The 20,105-nt window shown below is 39.6% G+C and overlaps 1 protein-coding gene across 1 annotated transcript in view; it reads right to left on the bottom strand.

Moving 5' to 3' along the window:
- Positions 1–15,871, bottom strand: part of PTPRO (protein tyrosine phosphatase receptor type O) — a 228,824-nt gene extending 212,953 nt beyond the window's left edge. The window contains exon 1 of the mRNA XM_034645993.1: positions 15,338–15,871. Coding sequence (XP_034501884.1) covers positions 15,338–15,412 — 75 coding nt within the window. The 5' untranslated portion in view covers positions 15,413–15,871. The remainder of the gene's footprint in view (positions 1–15,337) is intronic.
- Between the last annotated feature and the right edge of the window lie 4,234 nt (positions 15,872–20,105).

Here is a 20,105-nt window from a genome sequence, read left to right as displayed (position 1 = left end):
TGGAGTCTGAAGAATGAGATAGTCTTCGCAAAAAACAAGCCTTGTTGAAATCTCTACTGTTCCTCCCTCCTTTTCAGTCAAAAAGTGTCACTCACATGTGGAATGTAAGAAACGAAACAAACAGGGGCGCCTGGGTGGCTCAGATGGTTAAGCTTCTCCCTTTGGCTCAGGTCATGATCTCCAGGTCCTAGGATCCTTGCTCATCGGGGAGTCTGCTTCTCCATCTCCCTCTCCCTCTGTCTCTCCCTTCTGCTCGTGATCTCTCTCAAATGAATAAAGAAAATCTCAAAAAACATTTAAAAAAGAAGAAACAAAACAAAGGGAAAAAAATAAGAGAGAGACAGAGCAAGAACCGGACTCTTAATTATAGAGAACAAACTGATGGTTACCAGAGGGTTGGGGTTGGGGGGTTGGGTGAAATAGGTGAAGGGGATTAAGGAGTGTACTTGTGATGAGCACAGGGTGATGTATGGAAGTGTTGAATCACTATCTTGTACACTTGAAACTGACATTGCACTGTATGTTAACTAACTGGAATTTAAATAAAAACTTAAAAAGAAACTATACTGTTAAAAAAAACAAACGGTTCTTCTTGTGAGTCAGTTTTATGGTTGGGGACAGTTTCCAAGCTCATGTCTTAGCTCTGTGTGTCTTAGCTCCTGTCATAGCTTCACACCTAAGAGGAGAAGACTCTTCCCCACCACTTCCAGTTTGAAAATACTTGCAGGGATAGCTTCTGATAGGTTTGGCTTAGATCAATGCCCATCTCAAAGATGATGATCAGTGAGGCACAATCCCCAAATGGGCTTATCGTAGGTCAGGTGTTCACCCCCTTAACTGATCACTCTGTCCAGGGCATTGAGGCCAAGTAGGAGTATGGTATGACCTTTCAGAACATGAATCAGAAAGAGGTTTCCTCTAAGAAGGGCAGGTGGTGGGGAAGATGGCAGACGTGGCCACAGAAGGAATAGATCGGTGATCTGGGCAGCCACTGTAATTTGTGTCTGCTGTGAAAAGATCAGAAATCCTACATCTTTTTGACTAGAAAACCTATATTCTTAATTTTTTTATGCATGGTATTTAGCTAAGGAGATATGGGTAATAAATATAGCATCTGAAGTTTTTCTATGTGATTAATTCTTTTTTTTTTTAAGATTTATTTATTTGAGAGAGAGAGCATGTTGGGGAGGGGCAGAAGGAGAGGGTGAGTGAGAATCTCAAACAGACTCCTCACTGAGCATGGAGCCCCATGCCAGGCTCGATCTCAGGACCTGGAGATCGCAACCTGAGCCGAAACCAAGAGTCAAGACACTTCATGGACGGCACCACCCAGGCATCCCTCTCTGTGATTAATTCTTAAGTAGTCACACTAGTGAGAGGCACACACATAGGTCATGATCCCCAACACTTCGTGGTCATAATCAACAGGTATAATCATCCACATCCTTAACTGAGGCAAATACAATTGGGAGTTGAATACAATTGACCCAAAGACATATGGCCTAATGTCCTAAATTGCAGAGGACCGAAAATGCTTGAAAAAAATTATCATAATACATTTAAGTGAAAAGAGTATGCTGAAATAGCAGGATAATTTGATACTTTTTTTTTTAACAGACTCAGATACACAGACATTGGGAAAAACTTGGAATGATATATCCCCAGATGGTGGCTATTTTGGAAGAGAGGGTGTAGGAATGACTACTTTCCTCTTTTTCTGCATGCTGTATTTGACACAGTTTTCTCCGTGAACGTGTATTAGTTTTCAAATTCTTAATCCACTATTATAAAATTCTTGTGTATGGCGATGCACACCTGATTCAGACTTCCTTAGCGATTTCAAATTAAGAACTCCCTCTTTAGAGCTTCCAGAAGCCACGGAGTAAAAGGCTAATTGAAGGCCTCGGCACAGCAACAAGGATCTCAATAGAAAGATTCTCATTAGGTTCCCAATTAGCCTTCAAAAAAATAAATAAATAAGAAGATAGTGCATCACTCAGATGAAAAAGGACTTGAAGATACAGCTGTCTTTTGTGAGTAGCAAAAATGCAAAAAATGAATTCAAGGAAGCAATGTGGAGCACCTCGAAAGAACGGCTGATTTTTTGCAGCTTTAACAGTTTCAGCTAATTAAAAAGAAGCAACTGATAAGCTGTTTTTAGGATTAAGTCCATAATACTTCATTCTAAGCCCCTGCAATCATTTTAACACAGTTTTGACAACACCAGAATTTCCATATTACAAATCCCAAGTACCTAACCATTTTGAGTGAGGCCTATAGTCATTTCCGAGAGACTAATTAAAAAGTATAAATTAGCTACGGGAGACCGTAGAAGAATTTCTCGGGGATGATGAAAAAAATGAACCTGGCCACATCCCATCCCTGTATCCATATGTAAATAACTCTATTGTACCGATACATTTCATACGTCTATGAAGGATTTTTCTATAGTCCTTTAAGAGAAGACCACATGACTCACTGTTTAATAATACATTGCAGACAATATACAGTTCCCTTGGCTTTTTATTATTCACCTTATTAATTAACTTATTCAGAAACTTAAGAAGCCCATTTTTCTTCCTAGATAAAATCTAGGAATTTTAAGTACATCCAAGTAATAAGGCATTTCTTATGGTAATGGCGTTGGTGCTTATCGTAAATATGATGCTTTTACTCTGCGGTATTTGGCAAGCACACTCCCGTTTGATGACTACACTTAAGTTTTCAACACAATGTCAAAGTAAATAGAAACGCCACAGCAATCTCACCAGGATGTCTATTTCATGGGCCAGCAACTTGACTTACAGAAGAAATTCCTGGTTTATCTAAGAGAAAGGATGATGTAGTCTAATTAGTCTAATTCTGGTGTACCCCTCGGAGACAGAAAGACACTCCCATAAATGTGTGCTTGAAGATTTCCACAAACCTAGGTTTGATATTTTTTAAAAAAGCAGATCATTACACTTAAGGAAAATGATTTATTAATCACAGAATCGTGGTTAATAGCTGCCTCTGTGAATATATCAATATCTGATCACAATTTTCTTCTATTTTCAGTTGTAAAGGATATTAATGAATCGACAAACAAAACCAAAATTAAAGTAATAGAAAAAAACAACTAACCCAAACTTGCACACTTTATCAGCACAGTGGTAGACTACAGATATAGATCGGTCTATTACAAGCTGATGTAATGCCTTTCAATTCTCTAGTGAAATACTGATTTACGTAAGTAAGAGAATTTGTTTTAATCATACTTTTGTATTTTTGCCATTTGAAAATCTTGACAATCCAGGTTTTTGGTGGATATATACTAACATTTTAATGAATACAACACTAATTTAATCAGCCCATTTAACTGTCCGTATTTGGACAGTGAAATATTTATTTATTTATTTATTTATTTTTAAAGATTTTATTTATTTATTAGAGAGGGAGTGTCGGAACACAAGTGGGGGGAGGGGTGGAGGGAGAGGGAGAAGACGACTCCCAGCTAAGTGTGAAGCCAAGGGTTGGAGGGGGCCTCAATATCACCATCCTGAGATCATGACCTGAGCCTAAGTCAGATGTTTAACTGGCTGAGCCACCCAGGTGCCCCAGATAATGAAATATTTATTATCTAATACTTCAACTGAGTGTGAAAATTACCATTAATTTCTGTATAAAATTACCTATTGGGACCTTATACAGGAAAGGACATCCATAAAATCCATTAAAAATTTTTTCTACGAAGTACTTATATGCATTTAAAAATCTTATTTTTAGGAGTAATGAAAATATAAGTTCTAAGTATTATAGAAAAGCAATAATTTATCATCTAGCTTCAATTAGTTATGTGAGTTTCTAAAAATAAGTTTAGAGGTCGAGAGCCAATCTGAGTACATCAACATGCATGGTGAGAGAAAAATGAGGAAAAACATTGTTTATAAAATTCTTTTCATTTAGATATTTTCAAATTGTAAAGCCAAGAAGAGAACACACTTTCAGACTTTAAGAACTCAGAAGCTCCTTTGTTTTAGAAGCTAAAGTATATTATACACACAGTGAATAAATAGAGAATAAATGATCAAAATTCCGAGTTTTTACGTTACCACAGATAAGAATTCATCACACAAGAAACCCCATCTGCTGCTTGGCCACACATATCTTTTGTCCTTAGTGGTTTATTCTGACTTAATAAAATAGCAAGAAAAAAATATGTGAGGAACCTTAGCTTGGTGTCTAAAAGAGTTCATTTTCACTTATAATAAAGCCTTTGCTTCCTCCACAATATCAACAAAGCAACGTTTCCAGACCGTTTTTCATTCTGATTCCCTCCCTCCCACGCCCCACTCAGCACCACCCACCTGACAGGCTCTCCCTCTTACTTCATCTCGCTGTGCAGCACCTCCCTTTTCTGCCCCCGCATGCCTGCATCCTACTCTTCCTCTTGAGACTGTCCCCTAACTTCTACTTGACCTTTCTCACCCCATTTACTCATTCAACATTCATTCATTTGTTCAGCAAGTATTTCCCGTGCGTCTACCGTGGTCCAGGTGCTCTTCTAGCAGCTGGGGGTACAGCATGAACACAATGGATAAAGTCCTTGCTGTGCTATGGAACCTACAAGCCTTCCCACGGGGGAGCAAGTCATAATAAAGATATAGGACAATGTCACATGATGAGTGATACATTCTCTGAAGACAATAAACCTGGGTAAGAGTGGTAAAATTTTAGGGAGACTCTTTTTTTTAAGTAGGCCCCCCACCAAGCATGGAGCCCAACACGGGGCTTGAACTCATGACCCTGAGATCCAGACGTGAGCTGAGATCAAGAGTCTGATGCTTAACCAACTGAGCCACCCAGGCACCCCTGATGGGGAGGTTCTAGCTTGGTTGTTCATGAAAGACATGTTGAGGAAAATCCTTTGAACAGAGATGAGAATAAAATAAAATCTGCATTTATAAAATGCTTGTTATGGACCATGCAATTTTCCCACTCTAGCACTCTCAAACCCTTATCATGGTTTCTCATGGGATCCTACTGGAAAGAATGAGAGCTACTTTCCATCCAACTGGCTATTTTGGCCACAAAAGAGAAGAAAGGGTAATAAGCAGAAAATGCGGACTGGTATAAACTGCTTGAAGTGATATGATGGACGGCTGAGGACAGGACAGAGAGATGACAAGCTTCTCACATTTTATCTTTATCACCTGTCAGGTCTGTTGGCAAGCGATTACTCAGAACATGCAAGAAGGCAGGAACAGTCACAACACAGTGCTCCACTAACGTGAAACCGAGATAGTAGTAATGTGTGAAAGCTACAACCAGAAATAGTCCGTCTCAAAGCCAAACCAACCAAACAACAAAACGGGTGTCTAAAAGTGGAACAGCCGCCTCTCAGCTGATAGTGAGTCAACCATTTATAACCAATTGGCAATAAAATTAAAGATAAAAAATACTGAACAAAACATATTGTTCTCTCAAGTTTTATATTAAGATAATTACATCAGAGAATAAGGTTAAACTGAATTTTCCGTTTTTTGATACCCAAAGGCCAAAGAACCTTTTTGTATATACAATTACCAAAGCTAGAGTTAGCATAATTCATAAAATAAAGAGAATATGTACATTTTTTTTTCTTCTGAGAGAGTTTCTTAAACATCGATCCCTGATAAGAAAGTTGGGAATGGTTGCTTTCCTTCATGCAAATTCTGCTGATTTTGAGATTTAAATTATAACTGATCTTGCTGCCATGTTTTTCCTGTCATTAAGATTATATTGCTCATTTTAAAAAAAGAGTGGTAAAGGGAAAAAAGGAAGTGTCTAGTGTACAAGCATTGATACTGTTTCTTAGAGTATAATCACTATTCCCATAAATTATTTTTAGAAAATGAATTCTAAAATCAAACTTGGGAAATGCTACTGCTAGATCTCCCTTCTGGAAAACACAATGCATATTAACATAATGGGGGTTCTGAGAAGTCCTGGTACAAAAAATAATAAAAATGAATTAATAGTAGTTTAAACAAAGTTAAATAGATTATTTCCCAAATTCCTGTTACCACAGAGGTGCTTGTGTTAATATCTGTTGACACTGCAACTCTCATGTTCCATGAAGCATATTTTGGAAGATGCGGCTCTAGACCGTTTATTGTTCTAACTCTTTAACTTTGCTTTAGCTATTTTTAGCATCCTATCTCTTGCCTTCTTTTTTTATTTCTCTACATAACATTTATTGAGTGCTTACTGTATTCTAGGCACAGTTTAAAGTCCTTTATGGTCATTACCTCACTTACTCCTGGCTAACAATTATCCTGTGAGATAAATTCAATAGATTTCCAAAGGGCCCCACACACAAGAGAAACAACTTTCTCCACATCCCGCTTGTTGGTAAGATAGAAGTCCGGTCTCTCTGACCTGATGCCTATGCTCTTGACAAATCAGGGGCCGGTTCTCTACTCCTCAGCTCCTCCCAAGCTCCACAGAGACCAACAGCCTACCGATTTTCCTGTCCAAAGATATTTTCCAGATATTAGCTTATCGGATTTTTCTATTGTGTTTGATGCTTTTAGCCAATCTTTCCCACTTGGAATTTCCTAGACCCGGGATTTCCTTGATTCTGCTTTCCTTTTGTAACTCTCAGGTTGTTTCTTCTTCATCTTCTTAGGTTCCTAATAAAATGTTAGCGCTCCTCAAGGCCCATTGTGACCCACTGCCCTTCTCCACCTTGCTCTCCGCTGGGAGATCCCCATTCACATCTCCAGGCCTGCCATCTCCTCTGGACATCGGACTCATATCTAATAAGTACTTGTGTGGGGGTTTTTTGGCACTTCAAACTCAAGAGTTTTTCCACTAAATTCATCATATCCCATAACAGTCAAGGTCCCAGTAGAACACTGGGGAAATCCTAGATGGTTTAATCAAGGGACCGTTAATAAAGGTGTGGAGCAGGGATAATAGTACTAAGCGTGATGGCGAAGGGGATAAGCTGAGCTGGAGGATGGACACTGTCCAGTACACACTGTTAAAACTGCAACATTTCAGGCAAAGAAAGGTGTCAGTTACCTGGAAATTAGCATGAAAATTACCTTCTCTGCAGTTCTCCACATCTAACCAGTCTTGTCAATTTCACTATTTTTAACATTGTCTCTCTTCTTTTAGTGTCTTTTCCCAAAACCCTGGGGTCAACATTTGTCATCTCTTAATTGGACCATTATAATAACCTCCTAGCAGTTGAACCGCTTCCAGGCCTGCTCCACCTTCAGGATAACCTTTCTTACAGCCAAAAGCTCTCTTTGAAATGCAAATCATACCCCACTAAGCCTTGGCTAACCCTTCAGTGATCCTCTTCACCTAGAAAACAAAGATCCTACTTTTCTGCACCGGATATAGGAGTCTCCCCGACCTGGCATCTATCACTCCCTTTCCTTTTGTACACACTTGTATTTTCCTAAACACTGCCCGGCTTTTCACAACATTGGGCCTTTGCTCATGCAGTTTTCTCTGTCTTTGTGTCCATATTTCTTAACCTAACTCAGGCTAAGCTCAGGTCACCTTTTAAGAAACCATCTCTGAAACCATGAGATATAGTCTCTCTTCTAGCATATTACCATGGTTTTCTCCATTAAACAAACAAAATCTCACTTTAATGACTTTTTCTATGTCTATTTTTCCACTCTGTCATTTGTGAGGATTCAACTATTACCCATTCATGTACCTACAACACGTCTAGTACAATTTCTGGCACAAAATAGATATTCAATCAATGTTTGATTAACTGAATGGAATTGGACAGCAAATCATCATCCTGGAATCTGAAAGACAGACTTAGTATTGACGAAGAAAAGTAACTTCTCAATGTGAATTGAAGAAGAAAAATAACTTCTCAATGTGACCATTCTGGTTTCGGGGAAAGACTAGTCAGCCAAAAAAGTTTATAGGATGCTCTTTCAAGGAATCTAAACGACAGGGAGAGATTAACCAGAAGGTAAAGCCAGGATCAAAGGGTAGTAATGCTAGAGTTAATCAAAATAAATCCTGATTCAGAAGTAGGGTAGAAGGCCTTAGAAACCAGACCTCGTATCAGACCAAATACGCAAAGGGCACTGCAGATTCTATGGAATTATCCAACATCTGGTTTGTACATGCCAATCCCAAGCTCCTGTGGGAGGAACCAAGAGGGAATCACAATCTAGATCAGTACACAGAGCTACAAATGGTCTCCGATATGGGTTAAGGGCAAAGGCAACAGGGACAGAAATTTCTCTGCATTTCACTTGGTCAGTAGGAGGGCCATGATGAAAGAACAGGACGAAGGGCCTGGTAGACCCATGATAATTTCTCACACATAAATAATCTACTATAAAAAGTAGGCAGGCGGAGGGGCGCCTGGGTGGCACAGCGGTTGAGCGTCTGCCTTCAGCTCGGGGCGTGATCCTGGCGTTATGGGATCAAGCCCCACATCAGGCTCTTCTGCTGTGAGCCTGCTTCTTCCTCTCCCATTCCCCCTGCTTGTGTTCCCTCTCTCGCTGGCTCTTCTATCTCTGTCAAATAAATAAATAGATAAAATCTTTAAAAAAAAAAAAAAAGTAGGCAGGCGGAAAGAGAAAAAAAACAAAGTCTCAGCTATCTGAAAAACATTTAAATGAGGTGATACAGAAAAAGGGAAATATTCATCATTTAAATTCACTTACACATTAGTATTACAAAAAGAATTCTGATTTTGGACCTCCACATTGTAGAGAAATTCTTTTTATTTGTTGATAAGGGTTCAAAAATTACCAGGTTCATTTGGTTTTAATTCACTTTATGATAAGAACAGTTTTGTTAGAAAAATGAGTTGAATAGCATTCCTATTCAGGGAGAGTGGGAAACCAAATAAAGGAAGAGTATTCAATAAGGAAACACAATTATTTGCACATAAATAGAAGGATGGCAATACAATTGTTTTCCTCAAACTTTTTCATTTGATTCCCTAATTTTCCCTATATTCGTTTTCTTATAGAAATTATTATGCATATTTTTAATTTGTAATACAATTCTCAAACTCAGAGTCCTATTTCCAACTCTGGTGTCTGAAGTATTTTCCCAAGCTTTTATCATTTTCCCCTCTTTCATCTCAATTTCCTGACAAAAAGGAAAGGATAAACCTTTCTTATCAAGAAACCACTACAACCTTGTTTCAAATATCCTCTGTTTGTTTGGTGGTTTTAATATGTTCAGAAGTAAAAAGAGTTGGCCTTTTAGGTGACTGAAACGTCTAGGAAAGCAGACACCTTTCACTAGAGAACGAGATTCTAAATGAAAGAGTTGAGAATGATTTTCTGACACAGGGATAAGATATGGTTGTACTTATAGAAATAAATTGGAAAGTGCCATGTTCAGAGGAAAGAAAAAAAACAACAACTAAGGATCAGCACTCTGGAGATCTAGGACAAGCTTGTGAAAGGACAAACTTACTAATTAGGAGTAATTAGTGATTGTAGATTACATGAGAGGTGCTTAATAAGGTTATTTACATATTGTTCTGAATAACTGGTAGAAACAGTAAGGAACCTGCTGGAGCCAATAGCACCAGGAGAGAAGAGGATAAGAATCTTTGTATTCTGCCTTTAGCTTCATCCCACCCCATGCACCCTCTTGCTCATTCTACTTGTGCTGTATTAACTTTGTTTTCGCTCCTCACATCAAGGGCACAGTGCCCAAAGAAGTCTCTCACATATTTATTTAAGCAGAAACAGCTTAATGGGCCTTTGAGGCCATCATCGAAGAGTTCTTTAAGGCTTTGAGTTATGCTCCCAGATTAAACACTACCATAGATAGAACCAAGACTAGGGTGTAAATAGCTAACCTGTGGAAGGAGCCGAGATGCCCTTCAACAGACAAATGGATAAAGAAGATGTGGTCCATATACACAGTGGAATATTATTCAGCCATCAGAAAGAACGATTACCCAACATTTGCAGCAACATGGACGGGACTGGAGGAGATTATGCTAAGTGAAATAAGTCAAGCAGAGAAAGACAAGTATCATATGGTTTCACTCATTTATGGAACATAAGAAATAGTAGGGAGATCGGTAGGGGAAGGAAGGGAAGAATGAAGGGGAGGTAAACAGAAGTGGGAATGAACCATGAAAGTCTATGGACTCTGGGAAACAAACTGAGAGTTTCAGAGGGGAGGGGGGTGGGGGATTGGGCTAGGCCGGTGATGGGTATTAAGGAGGGCACATATTGCACGGAGCCCTGGGTGTCATAGGCAAACAATGAATCATGGAACATTACATCAAAAACTAATGACGTACTGTATGGTGACTAACATAACATAATAAAAAATAAAAAATAAAAAAGACTAGGGTGTAGAAAAGGCTTCATCTCTCAAGGGCAAAGCTATGGCAAAAATTAGAGGGATTTCTGTTAGAAGCATGCAGAAATCTTTGTCAGTTGTTGTTGGTAGTGGTCACAGAAGAATGATGATATGGAAGAGGAAGCAAGAACATAACCTGTGTAGCTGGGCATTGGCTAAAGTTGCAGGCCACATATAGAGGTAATGAAAGCTATTTCCCCTATTATTTCAACTCTGTTTTTTCATTTGATGATCACACATAGCAGCTGGGGTAACAATGGTGAATAAATGAGCAACCAAGAGTGCTACATTTTTGGAAAAAATAACACACTGGTGTTTTGATTTATAATTTTAATAAGTTCTTAATATAGAGAACTGGTAACATTTTATTATTTTTTCATGTAATGATTGCATTGTAATTATAATAATTTAATTCACATAATGATAATTTTCTCATGTTTTCCTTAAAGATGTGTTCAAAAGTCAGTATTATGGTATTTAACATTTCTCAGTCAGAAACTATATAATGCTGCAAATTTGCATTCTGTTTATGAAGGTTCTGTTATTTGCCTAATTCCACATACAAGCACAAAAAATTACAATATACTTTCCTTTATTTCAAAAATAAATGTATTTGGGGGGGCGCCTGGGTGGCACAGCGGTTAGGAGTCTGCCTTCGGCTCAGGGCGTGATCCTGGCGTTATGGGATCGAGCCCCACATCAGGCTCCTCTGCTATGAGCCTGCTTCTTCCTCTCCCACTCCCCCTGCTTGTGTTCCCTCTCTCGCTGGCTGTCTCTATCTCTGTTGAATGACTAAATAAATAAAATCTTTAAAAAATTAAAAAAAAAATAAATGTATTTGGAGTGATAAAATGAACATACTAGGTCCTTCCTAGTAAAGCAAGTCATTGCAATGGGTCTCTACTTCGGGAAATGCAACAGCACTGGAACTGTGCAATCAGGAAGAAAATGAGAAATAAATGTCTGCAGTCATTCCTCTTAAGCCTTTTATCGGGCCACACTGCTACCAATCACAATGGCCTAAATAAGTGCACCAACTCTACCCAACACCAAAGGGCCTTTGCAAACCCCCAAGGCTCAAGTTGTCAGGAGTCAACGTGCTTATGAGTTTAAATACCTTTAGTTTGGTTATTTAGATGCTAGACATGGTGCTACATTTAAAAATAAAATACAACTCTTAGGTCATTTTTAATTACTTATGCATATAGATTGTGTATTTTCATATGGACCAAAATGAGGCTGAGGTAAGGTGTGAATTTTTTATTCCTGTATATAACAGCAGTCCGTCACACAACAACGAACAAAGGCAAACACGCATATAGTGGAGCATTACTACCCAATCCCTAGTAGAAGCCCAGCCAAGTAAACATTCTTCAGCTTACTGAGGATGTCATATGTGAAAGGGTTTCTCTAAAAGGCTGGCAACGAAAAAATAAAATAAGATAAAAATAAAAGGTAGGAAACAACATTTATCAAAGGAGTCAGATGACAGAGGAGTTAATGACAGCCGACTTCATTGCGAGGAGGGTGGGTTAGGATGCTCCAGAAAGATGAAAAGATTATGGTTCATTGGCCAATCCTGTGTAATATAGAATGTGAATAAAAGCTCCACGTGGAAGTGAAACTTCTGTGTGTGTGTGTGTGTTCACGTGTGAAAGATAGGGGTGGGAGAGAAGGAGAGAAGGAGAGACAGGGAAGTGGAGAAAGGCAGACAGACCTTGGAGTGTGGTTATTTCTCCTTAACAGGAGTACTATGGCCAACATCATAACACTCATGCTTTATAAAATTAAACATAAGCCTCTTTTCAGATAATGTAATTAAGGCTTCTTTCAAATTTAATGTTCTTTGATTACATATCAGGTAAGAGCAGACCCAGAAGAAAATAAGAGAGAGGAGGTTAAGGAAAGAAAGAAGGATTCATGCCAAGCCTATGAGTTTAGGGAAACATTCCACTTGACTACTAATGAGGACCATTTCAGGGAAGGCAGAATTTAAATTCCTATGATGTCATATTCTCCAATTTGCATCTTAGTTGACAAAATACTGATATCGAGTGAACTGATACAGGAAGCAATTTTCAGGAAGAGGTTTAGTAAAGATAAGACAGGTGAGAGAAATTACATTGTTTTCACTGGGAATGCTGGGAAGATGAGCAAGGGGAAGACTCATCAGATAAACACTCCATTTACATTCATATGTGGGTAGAAGATTTTCAGATTGGTAGGCTCCCAGTATACTTGATAACAGAGTTTTACTTTGTTTTCTATTTTTATATATGTCATCAATGTTGATTATGAAATTTTAAAATCTCATAATCCATATCGTGATTATGCAGATATTAGCCTCATAACACACGGTGGATGATTTAGACAGTCTGAGATGGTTGATTAAATGTTCTTTTCACTTAGTTGTGGATAAGGAATCATGCACAAAACTTCCATGGCAAGGCACGTTTAGGCTATCTCAATGAAACTGGTTATAACCAATCACACAGATTCAAATTTTCAGACTTTCCCATCTCTTATACCCAGCTGCTAGCTCCTGATTTGTGGAAAAGATACAACTATAAATCAAGCCTCCCATTTTGGTTTCTCTAACTTTATGGCTTTTAGGACTTTTCATTCTTATATAGAAGATAGTTCACGTGGAGTAGTGAAAGATTTGTTGACATAATGAGAGCCACAGAGATTTTTGGGAGGTTGGATAAATGGTTTGTTTCTGACTCAGGGCACAGATCTTATCACTGAGATTCAATCAACAATGTGCTATTTAATAACGGAATTGTTTTCAGATCTACTTTGCTGACACTTATTCAAGACCTTGAATGCAAATGCATTTCCAAATCATAAAGAGATTATATGATGTACCAAATTTATCATGTAATATGCTATTCCCAAATGTAAATGTATTATCCTTTGTGCCCAATTTAATACTTTGAATATTACTTGTCAACTGTAACAAAATAAGATTAATGAAATAGCATATGTGAAATATCTGGAAGACTGGCACATGGTGGGTTTTCAGTATATATACATATATTTTTTTTCCTCTGATATACTTATATCCTGGTGACACAACACTGCATTTACATAAAATAAAGGGTAATGANTTTTTTTTTTCCTCTGATATACTTATATCCTGGTGACACAACACTGCATTTACATAAAATAAAGGGTAATGACTTGTTCTACAAAATTAGTTGTCCCATTATAATATTTATTTAAATGACAGGCCTTATCAATGTATTTACTATGTGATGCAGTTAACCATAATAGACACCAATCTACAGATGTGGAAAAATACACCTATTGTGTGGAACAGGGTGAACCTCTCTTACATCACTGAGAATACCATTATGCCAACATTGACTGCATTTCTCACATCTATATCAAGTTTTCATTAAAAGTTTTGCCACAGTTTTTACATTTTAATTGCAGCACTCTACCCCCACTCTCAAATCCATTATTTGACCATTACTGAAATTCTCGCGCATAATGAAGAATGCAAATGAAATCCTGCAGTTGTGCCAAAGGTTGGGTTTGGATCGGATGTCATACATGTAAGTCTTAGCTGTTACTTAGAAAAATGTGTGGTGATACAATTTCCCACTTTGGATTCATGACAAGTGTTGCATAGACATAATAATTATGACAATTTAACATATAGAAAAATTAATAGAAAACTTAAGTAAGTCTAATACAATTGTGGTGTGTGCGAAAAGAGCAATCTCCTAGAGTGAAAACACAGGACCAAGCTTGTTATTTACCAGATTTTAAATAAAAGTATAATTATCAACTTAAGAAAAACGTAAAAGCATATTAAATATGTTTTAGAATTTTATTTATTCACTCTGCTGCTCCTTCTCCTTGAAACAATTTTTCCTATTTTCTATTAAGATAAAAACATGGAATATTTAGAATTGATGTTGTTCTCAATCCATTGGTCCTGTTCCACTATCTCCTTGTCAAGCATTCATAATTAATGGTGCATGTAAGCAAAAAGTGACTCTTTGGTAAGGAAACATTTGCATCCATTAATGTTACATCCATTTCTAAGGTAGCTATCACGGTGGTGCTGAAAGGATAGCTCCCAGTCACCTGTCGACGCACCACTTTGCCAGGAAAGGAAAGGAAGGACTGTGACAAAACTAAAACAGACACACTGAAGACACAAGTGGTAGACAATTATCTCACAACTTCACACTACTTTCCAAGCAAGCATCTAGGTGAAATTTGTTTTAAAGATTTTATGTACAGTATAGTTGTCAAATTAGGATTTAAAAAAAAAGCAGCCCCCTTTCATTTTTCTCAAAATAACAGCGTAAAGCAGCATAATCCAAAGAAAACTCAAAAAAAGTTAATTTTACAGATTTTTCTGTCATTTAAATTTAAAGGTACCAGCCTTTGTAAATAAGGTGGGGGAAAGTCTAAAGACTTTGTAAAGGGAATTATCAGGTTGAAGATGAAGACTTGGGGAGAAGAGTCCCCTCCAGGCTCAAGCTGACACTCCTTATTCAAAGAAAACCATGCTCACGACCCACCCGGCAGTCTTTTTGAGGACAGGGAGCTCAGCCCCAGGTGAAAATTTCCAGGAGAAAGTAAATTAAGACAAAGCAGCAGTACACACCGTTGGGGACAGAGTGGTAAGGTGCACTACTGACCAGAAGGAAAAGTGACCTCATTTTGCCTGGTGGAACACTAATTAACAAGCCCACCTTTGATCTGGATACCAGCGGTGGTAAAAGAGCACAAAGGGTGAAAGCTGGAGAGAGCAAACTTCCCTGTTCTTCTATCCCATTCCTCCAAACCGCCGGGAACACGCACAGGCAAGGACAACAAAGCTTGCACCCAGGCTGCACAGCCGGCGCTTCAAGGGGCCGGGCCATCGCGCCCCGGGGCGCGCCGCTCCCCCGCGGCAGAGCCGCGGCGTCGGAGCGCTGACACGGGCAGGACCACCGGGGCGCCGGGTGTGGGGGGGACGCTTCCCTACCTTGAGCAGCACAAAGACCCAGAGCAGAGACAGGAGGCGGCGGCCGCCGCGCGGTCTTGTGGGCAGGTGCCCCATCACTGTGCCGAAGGGGACCCAGGGGGACGGCGGCGCCTGCGAGCTCCCCCGGCGGAGGCTCACAATGGCGAACTGAGGCTGCCGCCTCAGACCGTGGGCGCCGAGGCTGCTCCCGGGGGGCGCATGCTGCCTTTCCAGTCCCCTTGCGCCTGCTCCCTTTCCTCTTCCGCGCCGGGGGTCCTCCCGGAACGTGCCAGGCGCTGCGGTTCTTTAACAGCTAAGGATGGAGAGGGTGGGGATGGGAGTGGGCGAGGCTCTGCCGCCGCCACCACCGAGGCTGCCGGTGCAGCCGCGGGGTCCGTGTGGTGAGCGAGAGGCCGGGGCCCTGCGCCCAGCCCGCCCCGGTCCTCTGGCAGCAGGACACTCTCACTCTGCGCCGCGGACTCATAAAGTGACAGCAGCCTCCCAGCCCTCCCACCAGGGTCCGCCTGCCGCCTCTTATCGCTGGACAGCCCCCACTCCAAGCTCCGCCCCAACCCTTTCCACAGTCTCAGGGACTCACGAGTTGTGCGGGGTTTCCCTGACTTCTCTTGAGCAACTTGGGGACGGGATCCCAGTCTCTTAGTCTTCCTACGTCTTCTGTCAGTAGCGGTTATAAAAGCACAGAAACACTTGGAGGGAACTGGTGATTGTGATTGTAGTGTTGGAGTGCACGGTGCCTGCGTGTGTGTTTGCTGGGGAGGATTCCATTCTCTCCATCCCACTACTACTCAGGAGGAAATAGTACGATTATATACACCTTCCATTTGAAATCAGCTCTTATAAATTTCAAGGGCTGTCTTCTGATACCAAAGTCTGTCAGGTTGCCTGAAATAGAATGTAGAAGTTGAGGGGGGTGGGGGTGGGGGAAGGATCATGATATATTACATATATTTATAAACACATACTTTTAAAAATGTGTAATTATTAAAGAAACGGTTGAGCTTTTCCAGAGTGGTTATACGATTTTACATTCTCACCAGCAATGGATGGGGGCGGGGGCGGTGACGAGGTATGTAATTCAAGAGAGGTAATATTGGTGATATTAGGAATCTTCGTGGTGATGAAACAGTTCCTTATTTTGATTGTGGTGGTGGTGATTTAAATCTGCCTAGATGATCAAACTGCATAGAAACGCGGAAGTGTTCTGTAGGCCAGAGTGCACACATGCAAATGTACTGGTGAAATTTGAATAAGGCCTGTGGACTATACCAGTGTCAGTTTCCTGGTTTTGATATATGCTATAGTTATAGAAAATGTTACTTTTGGAGAGAGCTAGGTGAAGGTTAAATAGGACTGTCCTGAACTATGTTTTTATTGAAATATAATTGGCATATAGTATTATATTCATTTCAGGTTTACAACATAATGATTCAATATTTATATATATTGTGAAATGATCACCAAAACAAGTCTAGTTAACATCGGTCATCACACATATTTCAATGTTTTTTCTTGTGATGGGAACTAAGGTCTATTCTTTTAGCAACTTTCAAATATACAATATTAACTACAGTCACCATCTTGTATATTACAGGCCTTAGACTTATTTTGTTTGTAACTGACAATTTGTAACTTTTGACCCCCTTCACCCATATACTTTTAACAAGTGTGAATTACTCCTGAGTAACAAATCTGTGACTTTTTAGAAGCTCAGGCAACTACTTCCTAGCTGTGTATTTCCAAACTATTTATATCCCTTTGGTTATTATGTGTAGTTTTTGAAAGATGTTTGTCAAAATAAACTATGGGGTGCTCTATTCAAATATAAATAACTCTGGAGTGCCTGGATGGCTCAGTGGGTTAAGCATCTGCTTTCCACTCAGGTCATAATCCCAGGATGCTGGGATCATTCCCACATCCCCACATCAGGCTCTCTGCTCAGTGGAGAGCCTGCTTCTCCCTCTCCCTCTGCCTGCAGCTCCCCCTGCTTGTGCTCTCTCTCTTGCTCTCTGTCAAATAAATAAATAAAATCTTTAAAAAAACCCCAAATATAAATCACTCCTTATTATCATGTAAATGACCCTTGCTGTGCCTTGCCAATAATGAAACTTCTTATTTGTCTTTGAGACATGCTTAGGCACCAGGAGACAGGCAAGGTGACCTTGGTTATGAATGCAGGAGTTTGTCTCAGACCACAGTTAGGGAGTAGTAGCACGAAAAAGACCCAGGGCTATGGTTACTCAACCTTTTGCTAGATAATGACCAAAAAGGAACCACTTGGTTGGTATGTATATGTGTGTCTAAGAAAGGTTTAGATCGAATATATTTACATGTGTATGTATGTGTACTAAATACTCATAGACATAAAGAATAATGGTGTGAATCTATGTGAAAATACTGCCTTTGGTGTTTTCCTTTAGAAGCATCTTTTGTTGTCATGTTCTTCCCCCTCATGTGCTCACTTTTAGTGTCTTTATGCCCTCTCTTTGTTGGCCTGGACCTTTTCTTTCTCTTGGAAAAATATTAGCTGCTTTTCCCTGCCTCTGGGTCAGACTCATGGGCTACCTGAAAATTTTATCCTTGGGACTGAACTTATAGGGGCTTTGTTTAATATGTTTTCCTTTGAGTTTGAAGATCCTGAAAGCAACATTCTATTCCCACACATGCTTGAAAGTGGCACTAAAGTGATTTAATGTCTAGAACTAACGATATGTTTAGACCAAAGGCAAAATCATACTCACAAGTTGTTAAAGACTCCTCTTTTGAATTGCATTTGATTTTAAAGTGTCCATGTTGTGGTTTGCTTATATATACACGAAGATCTTTATGTGTGTACGTGTATGTGAGTGTGTGTACGTGTATGTGAGTGTGTGTACGTGTATGTGAGTGTGTGTACGTGTATGTGAGTGAGTGTGTGTGTAGCTACGTAGATACAGGCTTAGCTGACAGGTGTAGGGCAGTAGAAAGCAACTCTACCGATCATACAGTCATCCTGTAAATACAAAAAGAACTTTCATAGTGATGTACATTTTTATATAATCATATTTGCTATGTTGTTTTTCTATTTCTCCTTCCTCACTTATACCACAGTTTGCTTAGCCTTCAGTGCCCTCCTACATGGGTGCATATAGACCGCTTCTGAGGAAGAAAAATGGTGAACGGTAAGCAGGAAAACATCCCCCATTAAAGTATTTGGAATTAGCATTATGAATATTCCATTAAATAATACCGTGATTAGATGGCCTGAAGACTGACAGTATCATTTCATAACCACAGAAGATTTTCTCTCCAGAGAAAAGTATTTTACTTAGCTGCAGCTGGAAAAAAAAAAAAAGGAGTTTCATTTGTTTTTATTGCACTTAAAACAGTAACAGTCTTGGGAATCTTCCAGAAGAGGCTCCCAAGAAGAATGTGAAAGCAGGATCGTCAAGAGTGTGGGGTTTTCAATCCATAGGGCACGCCCTGTGTCTCTTTTAACTATCGACTGGTTTTCCAGTGGAATACTTCCAAAGTGCTCCATTGGTACAAACAATGATAAGTCTTATGCTATTTTCAAGACTTCGAAGCAGCAAGAATGGTCACTGGAAGCATATAGTACAAATAGGAATGTGTGTTTCACCTATCCTTTCAAAATGTTCTGATATCATTATCCTGACCATGCTGTTAGGTAAAGAAGGCAGAGATCATTATCACCCACTATTTTACCCCTCTTGACGCTTTTCCTGGAGAAAAGATGAATGGACAACACGGAAATTCTCGTGTGCTCTCAGGAGGGCGCTATAAAATGAATTTGCACAAATGGAAACGAGGCTCTCTATTGCCTTTTGAAGTAATACTGATGTAGTTAATGAACAAGAGACCGGAAGATCTTTCTAGAAATCTGTTAAAGGCCTCATTTTTGTTAAGAAAGCCCATCTTTTCCTAAACACGTGAAAACGTGCCAAAGCCTGCGTGTTCACATCTATCTCTTCTATGGGAAGAGAAGCAGTAGCAGCCACAGAGAAAGTGCTGTCATCCCTAGGAGAGGTTTAATGAGGAGTCAGATGGAACTCTTACAGTGCTCCCGCCAATGAAGTTCAATTCTGTTCCCTGGGGACCAAGTCTAATGCAGTTCAGTGTGTTCAGCCCTGGCTTCCACTACTGAAGTCGCCTACAAGGCTGTCAGCAGTTTTGGTATTACAGTTGTATTTATGGGAGTTGCTCAATGACACATAGTTTACTTTATATAGCATGCAGGGGAAAAAACCCCAAAAACTCAAGCCATTGATCTCCAGACTACAGTCTGCCTGAAAAGCACAGTGAGAGCCATGCAGCTTGTCATCCGTATCGTGCATATGACCATTGTTACAGCATGGGAACTGGAAATTATGTGTAATATGTGCTTCAGATCGGGTGACCAGGCAACATTCCGATTTTCAATTTATGTGAGCATTTGGTTTAGTTTTTCTCTTGATGAACGCTGGTTTCTCGCCTCAAAGACATGTTGACAATTCATAAGCTCTGTCTTTCAAAGTGAGAATGATTGACAGTCCTCAGGTGAATAGCATGTTCTAACTGCCAAGACTTACTGCTCCTGCCACACTTGAAAAACAGTGAAACTCACCACGGAAGGTCTTTTTTGCCTCTACATGGAGAATTTTTTTTCTCATGGCCTTTTTTCCTTCTCAAGTAGCTCCTATTCAAGGGTTTTTCTTTTACTTGACTCTTACATGGTTTTAAGAAAAATCAAAGAATATTATGTTACAGGGTATAGGCGTTATGACACAAGATC

This window comes from Ailuropoda melanoleuca, chromosome 16 (assembly GCF_002007445.2).
Source record: "Ailuropoda melanoleuca isolate Jingjing chromosome 16, ASM200744v2, whole genome shotgun sequence".
Lineage (NCBI taxonomy): Eukaryota > Metazoa > Chordata > Mammalia > Carnivora > Ursidae > Ailuropoda > Ailuropoda melanoleuca.
The sequence above is the reverse complement of the archived record's forward strand: the minus strand, read 5'-3'. Positions and strand labels throughout refer to the sequence as shown.